The following is a 12,580-nucleotide window of genomic DNA, read 5'->3' as shown; positions in this document are numbered from 1 at the left end:
GGTTTTAGATGTGAATCGAGAGTAATAGCATGTGGGTGCATGCATGCATAATCCCACTTGTGAGACTGAGCTGGCAGTCGCACTTTCATCTCCTTAAAAGTAAGGGAAAGAAAGTATCAGTCTGGAGAAGAGCGCAAGTTTGCACTATTTAAAGGCTCGAACAGCGCTTACCTCCATACTTGTCCCATCTGAAGGATGTGTATGAGCGTCTGCCAGACCCACACTGATAGACGACAGCATTTTTCCCTGCCGTACACCCTTGTGCCCGGACACCCCGTGGCCATCCGGCTTCTGAGACCCTCCACGGACCCCAAACCGCCCCCTGTGCAATCCTGCATGAACCACCTGAAGCTCAGGATCTGGACCAGAACCGACGGGACCAGGACGAAGAACAGCGTGAGTCCGAACCAGAGGTAGTCCTGTTTGGTGTAGTAATCGATCGCCAGCCACAAATCAGTGCCCACATCCCAGAAGAAGACCAGTAGCGCGAGGACGATCCAGAGGCAGTCCAGCCACAGGCGCTCCTCGTAAGGGGGCCGCCGGATTTCTCTCCCCTTCCCCAGGAGGTAATGCAGACAGGCGCTCCGACAGCCCCAGTAGCACGACGATGTGTTGCAGCAGTGACAGATGTGGAAGGAGCTGCCGTGCCCCGGGTCATCCTCGCAGCTCCCCACCGCCTCGTCCAGGTTGTGCAGCTGGGCGAAACCGGTGACGATCCCCCGACCGTCGGACTTCGCTGCCATCTTGCTCTCCAAAGCTCACACCTCCGGTTCCGAGGCTCGTGACGTCACTTCCCTGACACCTGTTTTTTCAGAGTACCCCTAGTGAGGTTGCCATGTAGTCATGGGGTGACAGTGATGCCTCCAGAGGCCAGTATGCCTCTCCGCGGCAGAGAGGCTGAGCATGCTCCTTCAGTTCTCTAGTGCAGCCCACAACAGCCTGACACACACCTGATGTGGACCTCGTACCGGCACAGGTCAGAAATGTCACCTACACATGTCTGTTTGCAGTGTCCCTGTGGCGATACACAGCGATACACAGTCTGTTCCCTGAGCCGCCCGACGCAACTGACTGTCCATCGGACTGAAGACGTGTTTCATCGATGATGCCACCTAGTGTTATGAAATGCGCCCGAGAACTGGGGGTTTGCTGAATGATGTAATGCTCTGGTGAGCGCGCTACTCGCTTTCTTAACTCTTTCCACTAGGCTATCAAATGGGCTGGGTGTCATCGTCATGTGTATGGCCACTGAGGTGTATTTCACATCCTGGCTAAAGCAGCACGAACAAAGCAGAACGCGCTTTAAACTGTTCTTTTTAACCTGACACAGCGTCTAAGAGAAAAGGGCGCGAGACGCGTGTCTAGCGCATGTTGACAATGGAAAAACAGCACTGAGGGACGTGACCTTGTGCTAAAAAATAAAATAAAGCTAGACACAGTACAATGAACAGAACAGAGTATCGATACCCGTTTTGAACAGTTGAAGTTCTTTTTAACTTGACACGGCGTCTAAAAAACGCGGCGCTTCTGTGCTAGAAAAACGATTGAATAACAGCGCGGACGGACGCAAAAACGCATTATGTTTGAACGATCCCTAAATGTCGATACAGAGATCAAGTTTTTGGGTTCGTCTTCTCCGATTTTCAATTTTTTGCTTTATAAACAATCAACGTAATACAGAGAACGACTTTTTGCAATGTAGTCTTTGAACGGGTCTGTTTGAGGCAAATATATATCGTCAGTGAAAACAAAAAAGCTCAGTATATTTAAACGTAACATAATTTTCATGGCTGGAAGTAGCAGTAAAGTTTAAAGGAATAGTCCACCCAAAAATGAAAATTCTCTCATCATTTACTCACCCTCAAGCCATCCCAGATTTATTTGACTTTCATCTCCTGAACACAAACAAATATATTTAGAAGAATATTTCAGCTCTCTAGGTCCATATAGTGCAAATTAATGGTGATCAAAACTTCAAAGCTCCAAAAAGCACAAAAAGGTAGCATAAAAGTAATCTCTAAGACTCCAGTGGTTTAATCCAAGTCTTCTAAGGCTACGTCCACACTACACACTTATGCTTGAAAACGCATAGTTTTCTCTACGTTTTGGCCTTCTGTCCACACCAAGATGGCGTTTTTGTCAGTGAAAACTGAGCTTTTCTGAAGTGGACAGGGAAAATGGAGATATCTGAAAACGAAGAGGTATTTTTTGTTGTGACGTAGTCGTGTGATCCATTCAACCCAAAACAATGAAAAATATTGTGCCTGTAATTCACTTTGAGAGTGTTGTTAAAGACAAATATTACTTTGTAAAGCCTTCACAATGCATTCCTTTGAAGGTGATGCAAAGATTTCTCGTAGTCACTGTCCGGCGACGAAACACAAGGACAATTGCTTTTCAGCGCGAACATGGAAAGGCGATTTTTCGCATGCGCAGTAAGGGGATTTAAGAGTTTTAATTAATTTCAGTCTGGATGAGCAACTTTTGGGAAAAGTTTGAAAACAGCAGTGTTGAACTGGAGTGTTTCAAAAATGAAAACAAGTTTTTAAATTCACCCAGATTAATGTAGATGTAGCCTAAAGCAATCCAACTGGTTTTGGGTGAAAACAGACCAAAATGTAACTCCTTTTTCACTATAAATCTTGACATCTGCAGTCTCCTTGGTGATAATGATTTCAAGCTCGATTACCCTTCCTATAGCGCTATATAGTGGTTTGCACATGCATTAAGCACTAGGAAGTGTAATCAAGCTTGAAATCTTGATTGTGCCTAGAGACTGCAATGGCAAGTTGAACAGTGAAAAAATGAGTTAGGCTACATTTTGGGCTGTTCTCAACCAAAATCGTTTAGATCACTTAATGAGACATTGATTAAACAACTGCCGTCATAGGATTAATTTCAAGCTTCCTTTATGTGGTTTTTGGAGCTTCAAAGTTTTGGTCACCATTCACTTGCACTGTATAGACCTACAGAGCTGAAATATTCTTCTTAAAATCGTTGTGTGGGTTCTGCAGAAGAAAGAAAGTCATACACATCTGGGATGGCATGAGGATGAGTAAATAATGAGAGAATTTTTATTTTTGGTGCACTGCCTTATGGGAACATGCATGTGTGCTGTCCATGGTACTGATGCTCCATTTACTGGCCAGTCGGGACTTTTATTTGCTTGCAGCTGTCACTTATTTCTTTGTGGCTGTTTTGAAAATCAAATGAGGTATGTGTCATTTGTTAGACTCTTAAATTCAGCCTTTTATTCTTTAAAAAACACACTATGAACTATTTATAGTGCTCTGCATCAGTTTTCCTCCAGATATCAGTCATACATGGTACGCCATACAACATGGCCAGAGTGTGAAAAGAGAGAAGGAGGGAACATTAGAACGAAAAAGACTGATTTAAATCATTGCCAAAGAATCACTGTTATCCTAAGAAAAAGATCTGATTACAGAATGAAGTGTTGTGACATGTTGTCATAAATACTCAATCCCTGCAGAAGCACCAGGGAAGCATTATCAGGATTAAGACAGTGCCAATTTTACATTTCCAAGTCATCTCACACTACAGTCCACATGGCTGCCAATGGGCTTAGATCCTAATATGAGGAATAGACATGGCTTTATAGTAATCGTAATCTTTATTACAGTGTGTGATGAGGAGGAGGGGGTGGCTGTGCCGTAATGATGGATGCCTGGCACTGAGTTGAGTAATCAGTGGGAGAGAGATAAGGGGGGCCGGAGACACCGGTTCGAGAGGGAGATGCACAAAGCTGTTTTTGTAGTTTATGTTTGAGTTAATTTTGTTATTAAAGTTTTACGTTGACTGTTCAGCTGGTTCCCGCCTCCTTCTTGCCCATCTTAAGAACTGGTGCCGAAACCCGAGAAGGAGGAGGGACGCGCTGTCGTGAAGTCCTCGCCGCAAGTCACTGTCGGCCACCGTGAGTCAGAGGAACCGCTGCCGTCAGCCAGGGGAGGAGCCGTGGCCATCCACCAGGGGACGGAGGAGTCACTGCCGGCCACTAGGGGAGGAGCGGCTGTAGTCCATCAGAGGATGAAGGAGTGGCTATCTCTCCCCCTTGCTCTTTCCCTCTCCCCCTCCCCTTGTCTCTCCCAGGGCTCCAGAGAGGCGGGCAGAAGGACAGCCGGCTGGAAGGGCAACACCTCCCCTTCTGGAAGGGAGGGGAGTACGTCAAGCCGGAGGTTTCCCATGCCTTAGTCAGGCAGTGGAGGAGTGTGACTAGGAGGAGGGCGTGGCCAGGTTGTGAGGACGCACACCTGGCACTGAATTGTCCTAATCAGCCGGGAGGGGGATAAAGATGAGCCGGAGGCACCAGTTTGAGAGAGAGAGTGAGAGAGACAGACAGACAGACAGACAGACAGACGCTGTGTGTGTGTGTGTGTGTGTGTGTCTGTGTGTTTAAGTTGATTTATGTCATTACAAATTTGGTTAACTGCTCAGCCGGTTCCCGCTTCCTCCCTGCCAATCCTTATCTGTTACACAGGGATCCTCTGTTAATTAAGTTGTAGACTGGGAGAATGACATTCCTCTCCCGACCCTTTCTATTTTATAAGTGTAATTGGCTTCAGTTGTGCAGGTCTTTGTACATTAGTGAGTCATCTAGCATTCACAAACAGTTCCTTTTCCTCTGTTAAAGAATATTTCAAAATGAATCATATGTGCAGTGACTATAAATTCTTTGCTTTGTGCTGCAGGTCTAGTGAGAAGATTGTTTTTGCAATAGAGCATGCTGCCAGTGTCTCTTTAGGGTTCAGAGCTGAGAAAAAAATCACAGAAATGTTTGATAAGCAGAATAATCCGGAATAACTGGCATTTCTCATCCTCTAATCTACAAAGGCACTATCAAAGGAGTGTCAAATGAAGAGAAACAGTTTGGGTGAGATGCAGTGTCTCATGGCCTTTGGGACCTTAACTGGTGCACTCTGTCACGCCACAGTGATAACTGTCAATTATTCCATGACCATACAACAGCAATCCTTCACAGACAGTTAGTGATATATGATGCAACTATGTTGAGGATTGATTTGCTATTACATGCACATTGATAATGTGCTTTTGTGTACCTGGCTCCATTGACAGACATCCTTCCAGAGTGATACAAAAACATCAGCTCTCAGTCAGGGGAGTGTTTTTCCCCACAAACTGCACTCATTTTTAATGAGAGCAAATGGAGCCACATATTTATTGGGGGGAGTGTGGGGCTCATGGCTCACATGTAATTCACGCTAAATAATGTAGTGACTGTAATCGCTAACAGCCCTCAAGAGACACCAGACACTCGTCTTCCTCCTCAACAGGAGGCCACTCTGCACCCAGCAGGATTCTGCTAAGACTACAGCTGTGTTGCAGATTCATACAGGTTTGCACAAGTACATGCACACACATTCACAAATATTTGCCTATACAATTAGTCACTAGGGATTTTTCTTTTTTCAATGTTTGGTCTATATTTGTCAATATCCAGTGCTGTAAATACTGCATGGACTTGGAATCTCTCGGATCTCTCAACAAACTTCATATACAGTAATGTTACTTTTGTTAAAAAGATATTGTATGAGACGCTTCAAATGTTATAATACAGCACAATAATGGAACCACGATCATAAAGAAAGAAAAATATTCTATACCCTCAAACATTTCTTTAATTTTATTCAAAAACTCAATCAAATTAAATTATTCCACCATAATAAAAGGTTAGGATACCACACAACCTTTGTGGAATTATAGTATGTATTACAAATTTAGGTCATAACTTTGTTACTGCTGAACTTTAGGGAGTTCCAAGTAGTTACAGACTTTTTAATTACTTTGACATTAAATTAATTATTTGTTTATATTAATTAACAAAGGTCATGTCATAAGTCAATATAATGAAGCTTCTCAGCTGTCTTCTTCGTTTGTCTTCTGTGTGTGTGTTTGTTTATTTTTGTTACACTATTCAGAAGGGAAAGGTTGAGGAATACTAGAGTTGTGGGCAGAACTCCAAACACTGGATGAGTTACGGGGGATGGAATGAGGTCCTGAGTCTATACATTAACTAATATACAGGATTATTACAGTATTATATTAAAGTTTCTAAAAGCCTAGCTCTTCATCTTTCCCAGCACCGGAAGTGGTTAGAATGAGTGACGGACAGAATGGGAGAAGACTCGAGTGGACTTACTAATTTGTATATTCTTTGTTTAACATCAGAAAACAGCACTGCATTCCTGCATCAAAACAGTGTGCTCCAACGGTACCAGCTTTAAGCTTTTATTTAGTGATTGTTTGAATGTTTGTACATTTGTACATATAAAAATAAAGATATTGTGATGTTGAAAAGACTATTTGAGCAGCTGGTTCATTATTAAGATTCAACTTTATTGGCATTGTGCAGAGTACAGAGTCAATGAAATGCAGTTGTTTTCACAAATCCCAACTGAGCTGGAGTCAGAGCACAGGGCAGCCATGAAACAGCACCCATGGAGCAGATAGGGTCAAGGGCCCAACAGTGGTATCTTGATGGTGCTGGGGCTTGTACCCCTGACCTTTCAGTCAGTAACCAGGAGCCTTAACCGCTGAGCCACCACTGCCCCCCAACCGCATTATGACAACCGCTTCAGTCCCTCTTTTGCTGGTAAAGAGCAGCACGGATGCAGATCACACCGATATGATCGTACGTGTTGACCGTATGTGCGAAGGGATTATGTCCTTTTTATTATAAATTCTCCTTCCTGCCCAGCAGGTGGCGATATGCGTAAAGAATGCAATTCGCCAAAAACAAAAGAAGATTGTAGAAGTGAAATGGCAATTTAAAGTAAAAAAGATCTTAAATATTGATTTGTTTCTCACCAACACCTATCATATTGCTTCTGAATATATATATATATATAAATATATATATATACAGTATATATATATAGCTCAAAAAGCACAAAAGGCAGCACAAAATTAATTCATATGACTCCAGTGGTTATAACCACTGGAGTCATATGAATTAATTTTGTGCTGCCTTTTTGTGCTTTTTGGAGCTTCTAAGATCTGGTCACCATTCACTTGCATTGTTTGGACCTGCAGAGCTTAAATATTCTTCTTAAAATCTTCTTTTTTTTCTACAGAAGAAAGAAAGTCATATACATCTGGGATGGCATGAGGGTGAGTAAATGATGAGATAATTTTGTTTTAATCTTCTGCCACAGGCAGCAATGAGTGATTTGTTTTAAGGCTTGTTACTAGCTTTGGTCAATGGCCACTTGCATGGTTTACAAGCACTAGCATGCTGTTTTAGAAATCTGGTGAGCACACGTGCACTCCAACTTGACTTCTATGTAGTAATTATAACTATATATATATATATATTGAATAATTACATATGTTATTAAGATATAGAAAAGTGTCACTCACCTCAAGAGGCTTAGTGACGTCGGCGTTTGCAGAAGCTGTCGTAGATGTATGAAGATACTCAAAATGGAGGAATATATTTAAATAGACAAAGTGACTTTGATATTGGATTATGGACTGTTAACTGGGTAACTGGTAAATCGATTAAGGAGTGTGGGAGTGTCGGCCGACGGCCTGTATAGGTCCGCTGCTTCTTGTTTACTGCGGTGCCAACAAACTGACAGGATGGGAGGTAGGGAGTCAGATGTTGACAATAACTGCATGGAGCTGAGTGAGCAAGAGGTAAAGTGATGAGAGGAGGGAAACTGAGTAGGAGGATGTGGTGAGAGGGAGTAGATCTATGAAGATGGCTAACCGTAAGAGAAAGAAAAAGGACATAGTTAGCCCAGGTGGAACGGTGAGTGAGGGAAGAGAAGATGTGGGGAAAGATCCGAAAACAGGGCTGCTTAATGTGGTGGTACGATTTGCAGGAGAGGGGGTAGTAAAGAGAGTCCATCCACTAACGCTAACAAAGACCATTAGAGGACAAATTGGAGAAGTGAAATATGCAAGAGTTTTGGGAGATGGGAACTTGCTTATAGGTTGTAGCACTGAAACGCAGATGGAGAAGGCAAAGAAAATGTGTAGTGTTGGAAAAATGTAAGTAGTAAAAGCGGGAAGAGTGGGGGAGAAGTGGGTTTATGGATGTAAGGGAGTAATGTTTGGAGTACCTCTCACTGTTAGTATGAAAGAACTAGTGGAGAATTTGAAGGTGCAGAATAACTCTGAACTCTGACTGCTATGTTGCTCGGAACTGCACCCAAGACTTTCACCCACTGTTGCACTTGTGTAAATGGTTGAGTGACAATAAAGGGATTTGATTTGATTTTGATTTGATTTGAAGTGGAGACGGAAACCATTTTGTTTGAGTTTGACACAAAGGTTATCCCAAAGGAGTTATATTATGGATTTATGAGATTAAAGATAAGAACATACCTAAGCCTATGAGGTGTTATAACTGCCAGGAATTTGGGCATGTGGCTAAGGTATGTAAAGGAAAGAGAATATGTGCAATGTGGTGGAGATCACGAATATGGAAAATGTGGAGAGGGAGTGAAACCAAACTGTGGAGGTAATCACAGTGTTGCCTTTTGGGGTTGTGAAGTAATGAGGCGAGAGGTGGAAGTGCAGCAGATAAAAGTAAAGGAAAATGTTTCCTATGCTGAGGCAATTAAGAAGGCTGAACAGAAAAAACTGATTAATGACAGCGAATATGATAAAAAGCAGAATAGGGATGAACAATAAGAACGGAAGAACGAAAAGAAGAAACTGGTATAGCGGGGGTGATAAATGCAACATCTGAGGTCAGATCTAAAACTGAAAGGGTCCAGATTATTGTTAAAGCAGCAGTGCACCATTTGTAAATGGTAGGGTTGAAATGGGAAGAAGTAAGGTATGAGCTCAATGTACAGTCAAATCAAGAATCAGCATGTGTGTGTTGATAACATTAATAATGTTACTCTCTCAATGGAATGCAAGAAGCTTGATTGTAAATGGTCAAGATTTTAAACACTTTATAGCCTGCAGTAGAGTAATACCAGATATTACATGCATCCAAAAGCCTTGGTTAAAGCCTAACTTGGATTTTGTTTTAAGTGGATATGTGGCAATTAGCAGTGTTGGGGAGTAAAGGAATACATGTAACAGGATTACATATTTAAAATTCTAAATATAAGTAACTGTATTCTACTACAGTTACAATTTATATCATTGGTAATTAGAATACAGTTACATTCAAAAAGTATTTAGATTACTGAAGAGATTAATTGCATTTTATTGTTATTTGTTTCATTTAATATTTAGTTATTTCAGATGGAAACATTTATACATAGATGTGATGCGATCCAAAGTGCATCTGAACAGCAGTGAAACACTTTCTTATGATGTGTTACATTCATACGAGCAGACAGAGAAGTACATTTGGAGCAGAAGAAATAGAAATAAACCTTGTGTAAATTGTCAGCTTTATGCTAAGCTAAAATGCTATTTCTAGCCATTTTACATGCAAATGTTACCAGATACGATCATATATTTTTATCAAGAAAATTCACATTGGATCATAATTTCTTTTTTCTAGGAAGATCTTTGATATTAGGGCAAAAATCGTATTCATGATCATACATTTTGTATTGTTTTCCTGTAAAAATATTTAAAAAAATCTATAAATTCTTTTTAAAAAAAAAATATATTTGATTGATCTTGTTTTAGAAACAACACTGCATAAGATATTTAGGTTTTCAGAGAATGTATTTTTAATGTGTATTTTGTCTTACTGCACTGACAGAGTTTTTATAGTCAAAACAAGTGAAAAAATCTACCAGTGCTGAAGAAGTAATCCAAAGTATTTAGATTACGTTGCTTACCTTGAGTAATCTAACGGAATATGTTACAAATGACATTTTACAGCATGTATTCTGTAATCTGTAGTGGAATACATTTCAAAAGTAACCCTCCCAACCATGGCAATTAGGCAAGATGGAAAAGATGGTGGAGGTGAAGGGTGTGTCACGTTTGTAAAACGGGATTCCTTATAGAACACTAGGTATAGGGAGTGGACAGGAATATGTGGTACTGGTGTGAAAAGGAAAAAGTTATTCATTATAAATTCTACAGCCCATGTAAAAAACTAGAGCTAAACAAGCTTGAGGAAATAGAAGGTCAGGATAGAAATAATATTGTATGGTGTGGGCATAACACATATGGATAATAATGGTCAAGTAATTGAAGAGATGTTGGGTGGGGAAAACTTTGTGTGTTTAAATGATGGAAAAAAACAAGGATAGATGTTGGTTCCAGAAAGGAATCTGTGCTTGATCTCACATTGGTTTCCAATAATATGGCACCATTGTGTAATTGGAATGTTTATCACGAAGGAACTGTAGCGAGTGATCATTACCCAGTTTTATGTAAAGTTAATATTTGTATGTCACAGATCACAGATGGGAGTAATTTCAGAGAGAAAGTGATTTAGATTTATTATAATAGAGATACAGAAACAACTGATTATAAAATAAGACAAGGTATAATAATCTATTCCTAAAAGTAAAGGTAAAGTAAAGAGCAAATCAGTACCATGGTGGGATGATAAATGCAAACAGCAGCGAGAAACAGAAATAAAACATTTAAGTTAATGAAAAGAACCCTTAATTTTCAGCATGTGATTGAGTACAAACAAGCTCAGGCAGTAGTCAGGAGAACAATTAGACAGACAAAAAGAACATATTGGAGGTAGTACTGTGATTCAATTGGGAACACCACTCATGTAGGAGAGGTGTGGGGGATGATTAAAAAGATGTGTGGGGATATTATCCTGTCTTGTGTAGTGGAAGGGGTTGCAATAACCAATAAGGAAAAAGTTGAGATGATGTTAAATACTTTTGTTAATGTACACAGCTCAAATAACTTTTCTGATGAGGGAAGAAGAAACAGAGAGAAAACCAAATCTGAAAATGTGGGGGCACTAGGGAGAAAGGAAAGCATTGAAGATGAACCAAATGTCCCATTTAGCATGGGAGAATTAAGTAAGGCACTGGCTAAAACTGGGAAGACTGCAGGGAAGATGAAATGTGCTACATCATGTTGAAGCATTTATGTATGGAGGGACAGAAGAAGCTGATGAGGTTATTTAATAAAGTGTGGGAAGAAGGATGAGTACCAGAGAGATGGAAGGAAGTGATAATTATGGCAATAAGGAAATCTGGAAAGGATGCCAGTAAGCCAACAAACTACAGACCTATTGCCTTGACATCACATGTCTGTAAGTTGAAGGAAGGAGTACTATGGATTCAGTGTTGTGTCTGGAGGATGAAATCAGAAAAGCTCAAATAAATAAAGAGACAGTGGTGGTGTTTTTTGATGTAGAATAACTATATGGCATGCTATGGAGAGAGGCATTAATGATTTCATTACATGGTATGGGAATTGGAGGGAAAATCCATCCAGTGGAAGATCCATCCAAGTTAAAATAGGATCAGAACTGTCAAGCAAACATGTTGTAGAGAATGGAACACCTCATGGGAGTGTTGTAAGTCCCATTTTATTTTCTGTGATGATAAATTATATATTTGTGAATATACCAATGGACATGGGAAGATCATTGTTTGCGGATGACGGGGTTCTGTTGAAAAAAGTGAGGAATGTGGAATACAAGATGGGATGAAACGGTTGAAATGTGGGGGATGGAATAGGGATTTCAATTTTTAGTAGAGAAGACCAAAGGAATGCAAGAAAGAAAATCAGGGAAGGTAGTAATCTGAAATTATATGGAAGTAACCTGGAACGTGTTGAAAGATTTATTTTCCTGCGAGTGCATTTTGACTCTAGATTAACCTGGAGAGAGCATATTAGAAATGTGGAGAATAAGTGTAAAAAAGTAATAAATATTATGAAATGTCTTGCAGGAGTGAAATGGGGAGCTGATATTGAATCACTGAAATATATATACTGTATATATAGCTCTAATACGATCAAGGCTAGACTATGGGAGTGTGGCATTTGGATCAGTAGCTAAATTTGTGCTTGCGAGGTTGGATGTAATACAGGCTCAGGCCTTGAGAGTATATTTAGGGGCAGTGAGAACATCAACAGTGTGTGTGCTTCAAGCTGAGGCAGGAGAAATGCCATTGAGTCTCCGCCGAAAACAGCTGCTTGTAAATTACTGGATTAATCTGAGGGGGCATACAGATAGTCACCCAACTAAAAGTGTGTTGCAGGCCAGCTGGGAAAGGGAGAGAGTGAAAAATTACATTTTGGCTGGACAGGAGATGCAGAAGCAAGAGACTTGGGAGTGCATGGAAAGGATTTCTGTCCAACTGTAATATGGCCTATTACCCCTGTGTGGATGCTAGAAACTCTGGTAGTAGATTTGGAACTGCTTCAAATCAAGGCTAGAAATAAAAGTATAGATCTGGTGAGTGAGTTTTATAGATGTAAGGAATGTAAAGACTATGAGCAGATATATACAGATGGATCAAAGGATCCAGGGATAAAAGGATAACGGGAAGTACAGGTTCTGCGGTTGTAGTTCCTAACCAGAGAAGTGAGATATGCAGACGGACTTCAAATTATTTAAATGTGTATACTGTTGAATTATATGCCATAATGATGGCATTAGAATGAGTGGAACAAAACAAAACAAACATAATCC

At 40.6% G+C, this 12,580-nt stretch overlaps 1 protein-coding gene across 1 annotated transcript in view; it reads right to left on the bottom strand.

Moving 5' to 3' along the window:
• The window catches only part of LOC127622280 (XK-related protein 6-like), a 96,102-nt gene extending 95,359 nt beyond the window's left edge, over window positions 1-743 (bottom strand). Inside the window, exon 1 of the mRNA XM_052096340.1 lies at window positions 172-743. Coding sequence (XP_051952300.1) covers window positions 172-743 — 572 coding nt within the window. The remainder of the gene's footprint in view (window positions 1-171) is intronic.
• Window positions 744-12,580: the final 11,837 nt, after the last annotated feature.

The sequence above is a fragment of the Xyrauchen texanus genome, chromosome 28, assembly GCF_025860055.1.
Source record: "Xyrauchen texanus isolate HMW12.3.18 chromosome 28, RBS_HiC_50CHRs, whole genome shotgun sequence".
NCBI lineage: Eukaryota > Metazoa > Chordata > Actinopteri > Cypriniformes > Catostomidae > Xyrauchen > Xyrauchen texanus.
This window is presented reverse-complemented; position numbering and strand designations above follow the sequence as displayed.